Raw genomic sequence first — 6804 nt, 5'->3', positions numbered from 1 at the left:
GCATGATGCTTTTCTAATTGGGGAAAAAATAAATAAAAGGAATTACTTTCACCCTCTTCCAACCATTTTAATCTCAATCTTACCCGGGCTCATTTTGCCCTATTTTTAATAAATTTTATTCAGTTTGTTTTGTAAAGCAGCCAAGTTGATTTTATCATCAGTTCATAAGTATGCAGGATTTCTTTTTGATATTATTTTTGACTTTTTAACTATATTTTCTCTTGCAATTTCAAATTTGAAATTGTTTCAATTTTTTGCTTTGTTTTTTTAAAAAAAAAATAGACTGGGAAATCTTTTGTTGTACTGTATATAATATTAAAGAAATTAATTATTTAGGATCCAGTAGGCTTTCCTATGTGGAGACTTGTTTTCAGATAACTTTATAGAAATATAGACTGATTTATGATCTGTGAGCAGAGTAGGAACCATAGCAACAACAATATCATCTGCATTTAGGCAAACAGACACTAACCAGTAATCAATATAAGGCTGTTTAGATCCATCATCATTGCTCCAAGTGAAAACAGAGTCAAGTGGGAATTTTTCTCTACAAACAACTGTCAAGTTGTCTCTCCTCATGAATAATTTTAAGTGACTATTAGAAGCAAGAGCATGGGCATTTGTTGAACTAATTATCTAATACCATGATAAAATCCACTCCAATTATAATTGCCTTAGGAAATTTATTTAGACCATCATTTATATCTTTTTCTAAAAAAAGAGAAGTTCTAGCCATAGATATTAATGGTAATAAAAGCCTTAGAGCAATAGGAATAGGCTCCAGCAGATCCCTGTGACCCTAAATAGGAATAAGCGGGTATACATAATGGATGAATAAATGAATGAATGAATTTTACAACTCATAAGGATGTTTAATTTGTTGAAAATACACTCAATTGCACATTACCCTTGATGCAAACAGAAATTTTCAAATGTGAATAGTTTTTTAGTGTAGAAAATGTTCAGATACAAGTATTTTGTGTTCACTACAAAAAATACTTGCCAAGAGATTTTAGCTTTTTTAAGTCAGTCATCCAGAGTGTTTTTTTGTATTGTAGCACTATGAGGCTTAATAGTTTGTCTGTAAAACTGAAAGCCAAATTATATAATCAATTCTACATTTATTCAAAGATAATAGGCCAACCTTAGGAAGGCATTTTTCAAGCATCAAACTAAAGCAGACTTAGATTATAAAGCGCCATTTCTTCAGACCCTTTTCACATGCTAAAAGGAGAATATCAACTTTTGCCCTCTAATAGGCATTATAGTGCCTAATACAGAGGCCTGTTCTTCCTCAGTTTAGGAAGAACAGGCTGAAAAACTCCTATGTAAATCAGTCCATACAGTTCCTCATTCAACATCAGGTTGGGGCTTTATGAAATCTAAATCCAGAGAATGTGTTCTCACATAGTGTGTATTTGTAAATGTAAATTAAATGTAATGTTTTTCTTTTTGATAGTGTTCAATGTGTTACATGTATTTTTGCCCATAAAATATTTAAGTATAAACAGCCAATAAAGACAGAATATAATCCTAGAGGGAGAATTTGTTTACTCTTGTGAGTTTTTCCATACTTTGTAACTTGGTTAGTTGAAATATAAGAGGTGAAGGGGAAAAGATTTAAGAAGGAAAGGAGTCAAGGACGACGCAAAACAGTGTTGGATCGCGCCCGGCTGTATTTCTCGACTCCGTTCAACCTCCGCTCACACAGTAAATAAAAGCATGGAGGCTCTGATTCTCGGGATCTAGCATCGAGCAGCAGGGGGTAAAGACATTGCCACATGCACTCCTCCTATTACCAGAAGACGCAAGAAGGAAGCAAGATAGCGGCGAACGCTTTGCCAATTGAATTTAACTAATTTAAGGTGGAAGTGGGGATTGAAGTTGGCGACAGGAGCGGCGCGCCCGCCGTGCTGAGCATGAAGCGGATGGCTGTAGTGGCCAGGCACAATGGCCTCGTCTCTCCGCTGGGGAACAACAACTCCGGTGCTTCAAGCATCGTCTCACCGCCCCAGCCGAGAGCCCCTAGCATCTCCGTTTCTGCCGACAGCGGTGCTGGCAGTGGGATGGAGGGCCTGCTAGATTTCTCCAAAGGCCCCACTGTCAAAACCGAGCTAGTCTGTAAATGGATTGATCGAACTTCTTCGAGACAGAGGCTTGGGCGGACGGCGACATCCGTCTGCGACCAAACTTTCAGCTCTATGCATGAGCTGGTTGACCACGTCACCACCGAGCATGTAGCAGCGGGGCTCGAGACTTTCAGTCATGTCTGCATGTGGGATGAGTGTATGCGCGGAGGAAAGGCGTTCAAAGCCAAATACAAACTCATCAACCACATTCGTGTTCACACAGGGGAAAAGCCATTTTCATGCGCATTTCCCAACTGCGGCAAGATGTTCGCACGCTCCGAGAACCTCAAGATTCACACGCGCACGCACACTGGTAGGGTTTCATGATTTTACCATTAGACTGTTCGTTATCATACAGTTATTATAGTCTCATAAGTCGTGTTGTCCATCAAGACACCAGCCTCCTGGCAGAAACGGATAATAAAGAGGTTGAAAGAGATTGTTCACAGTCTGCTAGGAATCCCCTCCATGTTTACGTAGGCTGGGTTCAATACCAGTCCACAGCCGTCCTTCATTGTTCCCTTCTTTCCTAAAGGAGTCGTGGCTTTAAATTGAAGCTCAGGAGCAATTCAAGGTGACAGGAAGCTGCAGGAAGAAGCTGGATTATGAGAGAGGGAATAGTATGAGTTGGGGGTTTGGGTTTATAAATTGTAACAGATTGCTTTAATAAGGGTTAACAAACAATTTACTAAGGGTTTATGTGTCATCAGTAAGTCATCATAGGTCATCAATAAGAAGAAGAGAATACCCAATTACTAATTGCAACATGACTTTCTCACTTGGCCACTGATTTAGAAAGTGAAAAACATAATGACTAAAAAGAGTTCTTAAAATAATAGGAGACAATAAAGAGCCATGGGGATTTCTCATAAAAAAACAAAGAGGTTGTTAATAGCTTAAAACCAGTCCATACATGATTTCTTAGCTTTAATACAGTTATTAGTCACAGCAAACAAGTCGTTTATAAAGGTAGTTCTAATAACACTTCACTGACAGAGTTGGAACCAAAACGGTAGAACTTGCTGCAGGGCATTTAAATTAGATTGCACTTATGCTTAGTTAGTCGGACCTAATAAACTACTAGTGGAATGTGTTTAAAGATAAGGATATCTATGAGATCCTGAAATGGTGCAGTTCAAAAGTTAATTTAACTATGTATTAATTATTATTATTTTATTTATTAAAGTAATAATTTTGCTAATACTCTTGTCAAACACAAAGCAACCGCTGCATTTAATATATCACACAGTGACCACAATATGGTATGGCCTGGTACACTTAGTACATGACATAGCCTATATACAGTAGATATATTGCACAAGTACATAAATAAACCCAAATTTATATGATGTGAAAAAATAACTGAAGCGGTGTAATATACTGAACTTAATACAGATGTTTCTATTACTTATAGATATACATTTTACTAATTAACATATTTCAGTGTCACCTTATAACTGATATTCTGAAAGAAATCTTTTTAAATCAGTTTTGAAACCCTATTTTTATAGCTTGGCTTGTCTGCAGTGCAGTGCCTCTGCTTGCTGCTTTTAGTATTTTTATTTTTTGTATATATTTATATCTTCTTTAGTGTTCATTTTCAGAAGTACCATATTTGGACAGTAAGGCAGTGTCCAGAACGTTCCCATGGCGACCACTGGGCAAATCAGCAGCGAGCTTGTTGTATGTGCAAGCCCTCTGGAGACAAAAGCTCTGACCACAATCTGATATGGCCTTGGCCATAAGGCTTAGCCTAAGGCTAAATAATATGTGCAATTAATTCTACTCATAAAATGGCGTGTCAGTGATTTTTCTAAACTGTTCTTAAACGTCCAAGCAGCGGCAAATCCATTCCTGAGTTGTGGGTAGCCTAAAGCCATAATGTGTACGAGTAAGGCTACCTGTCAATCAAACCTGTCAATCTAGGCAACATGGATTAATGGAGACACCTGATTGGTCATTTATTTACCTTAATATCTTGTGTTACGGAGCAAATATCGACATAAAAAAATTAGGAATATTAAGAGTGTGTTCAAACAAAGACAACAACGCTATAATGATTACTGTGGCAACAGTAATGACTTAGTAATTAGTGCTGAACATAAGCATTTGTACTTTTTCAGCTCTACAGTATTATCTTCAGTTGTGCCAAGAGTGCCATCTCACACTAATGACTATTTGACAGAATGGCAGTAATTAACACATATAAGTTGCTTCGTTATATAAGTCACGGGACAAGCCAGAAAACTAATAAAAGCGAGACTAACAGTCTGGAAAATATGGTAGCCGTACACACTTATAATAAATTATACTTATAATAAATAAGAGTATTAATAATATTTTCTAAAAATGGGTGAGTGGTAGAGAACATTAGTACAGTTTCAACTGTACCAATACTTAGCTTTCCCATTTTAGACATTAGTAATGGTGATGTTTGTGTTGCAGGTGAGAAGCCATTCCAGTGTGAGTTTTGCGAGCGGCGCTTTGCCAACAGTAGTGACCGGAAGAAGCATTCACAGGTCCATACGGCCTCAAAGCCCTATGACTGCAAGGCCCTAGGCTGCACCAAGTCTTACACCCACCCCAGCTCCCTGCGCAAACACATGAAGGTTCACATCAAGTCGTCACCTACCTCTGAACCCCAGGACCTGTACAACTCTATTTCTCATCAACTCCATCAACCTCATCAGGCTCTCCTGGAGCCCCTTGACCTTAAAATGAACCAACACTCTCCATCACTGGCCAACAAAAATACAGATTTTCCTCTTGTGTCCAGTCATGAGTTGGACATCAACTCAGCTAGTGAAGTGGACCTACTGTTGCGGAGTTCATCTCCAGCAGCAGTGCCTTTGGATCTGTCTTTGCCAGGCCTAAAGAGTCAGCTGGCCCATAAACAGCAGAGTGGTAGGACACCACGCAGACAACGCTCAGTCAACCCAGCTTTACCTCAGTTGTCTAATATTAAAGAATGGTATGTCTGTACCAGGACTACAGCACCACACTTTACTCTACTTCACCCAGATCACATCAAATCAGAACCTAGTGATGATGAGGAGTACATCACGTAGGATGGAAAAGACTGGTGCTACTGAGTGTGAAGAACAGACCAATGTCAGGCCGGAGGATACTCTGTGGAATCATAATTGCTGTGATTTTCCAGAACCAGCACTTGCATGGTTCAAAATCAGTGGCTATTCTAAGATGAAGAAGATGATGAATCCCCATTTGTGGACCAAAACAATGGCTTAAATGATGCCAGAAGGGACAGGATAAAATCCATCACTATGTTGATCACACAACATATTTGATTTAAGAGTGCAAAGTAAATAATTAATGTTAGCTAGCTAACCTGAACTAACAAAAAGGGATAACTTTGTACAAATAATCCAGAGAATATTGCCTACTACCCTGCTTTGTGTTAAAGAATATGAAGAGGGTATGTGTACATGATTACTTATCCAGAGAGACAGATAATTGACCAGGTCCACCTAGACATAATTTCAAGGGCTAAACTGGCACTGATGGGAAATGGTTAATTTTAACCCCAGCTCATGGTAGCACTGTACACATGGTTAAAGAACAGGTGAGTGTGTGCCTGTAAGGCCTCAGGAGGCTTTAAGCAAAGTAGTTTTTACAGTGTCACAAAGAATGTTTTAAGCAGCCGACTGTGCTGTCAGAAAGGTGGGTTAAGTTGCCGTATGGTGATCCAACATTGTTTGAGGCAAATTGAGTTCTTTACTAACAAACCCTTGGTAGTAAATTGTTCAGAAGTGTTTTATGTGATCACAGTATAATCTAACACAATAGCCAGCAGTAAAGCTGCACTTTGAAGACAGTTGAATTGATCCTTCTTTGTACTTATTATGAAGTGTCACCTTAACCTCTTCAACTTAATGGACCTTTCACTGGGTTAATCACCTGCATTTTTTACACTTATTTACAGTTTAGTCAAGACCCCGACATTTTCAAATTGACCACATATGTTATACACATATTCCTTCAACATGTGTATTAAATGATGCATAAAATATCTAGCGTTTTCCCTTTGATCAAATGGTACAGCCACCAAAAGTGGCATTTTGGATTTAAATGTTGAATCAATGTAAGCATCGATAAGTGCAATGTATTGTGTAAGTTGTTGGTACAGCTTGGAAAAGTGTTTAATTTATGTTGGAAAAGAACACTTGAAATGGTTAAGTGATGTGTACATTTTCCATTTAGTAGTAAGTGATTTCAAGCAGGATTTAAACCTGGGATTTGAGGAAACCTAATGGAAAGAAAAATTTAAAAGAGACTTAACATGTAGTACAACCCAGGCCTTAATAACCTTGGTAAAACTGAAAATGAACCCACCTGAAATGTCTCTTAATAATCCCTCTTTGCAAGGAAAACTAGGTACACAACTACAACAAGTACAGTAGGTCAAAGATGACAGTGTAAAGGAACCAGGTCTGTAAAATCATCTTGCGTACTGAGGGTGCTTATATAACCTATTTGGTCAGCATGTTCTCTTGGTAAGTATATTACAGTTAGGAATGAGAGGAATGAGGACAAAACTGCCATGCCCATGTTAAATGAAATTTAATTTCTAAGCGGTTTATAAATTGCGAGTCTGTGAGTTTTATACAAATTTAGCAATGACAGAGCAATTGAGGAAGTTATCAGTGTCTAAGAG

At 38.2% G+C, this 6804-nt stretch overlaps 1 protein-coding gene across 1 annotated transcript; it reads left to right on the top strand.

Moving 5' to 3' along the window:
- Positions 1-1703: 1703 nt before the first annotated feature.
- On the top strand, positions 1704-6159 carry zic2b (zic family member 2 (odd-paired homolog, Drosophila) b). The gene is made up of 2 exons (XM_026310153.2): positions 1704-2442; positions 4575-6159. Exons 1-2 carry the CDS (start codon positions 1920-1922, stop codon positions 5195-5197), a joined length of 1146 nt encoding a protein of 381 aa, XP_026165938.1. The 5' UTR covers positions 1704-1919; the 3' UTR covers positions 5198-6159.
- Positions 6160-6804: the final 645 nt, after the last annotated feature.

Source organism: Mastacembelus armatus, chromosome 15, assembly GCF_900324485.2.
Source record: "Mastacembelus armatus chromosome 15, fMasArm1.2, whole genome shotgun sequence".
In the NCBI taxonomy this organism is placed as follows: domain Eukaryota; kingdom Metazoa; phylum Chordata; class Actinopteri; order Synbranchiformes; family Mastacembelidae; genus Mastacembelus; species Mastacembelus armatus.
The sequence above is the reverse complement of the archived record's forward strand: the minus strand, read 5'-3'. Positions and strand labels throughout refer to the sequence as shown.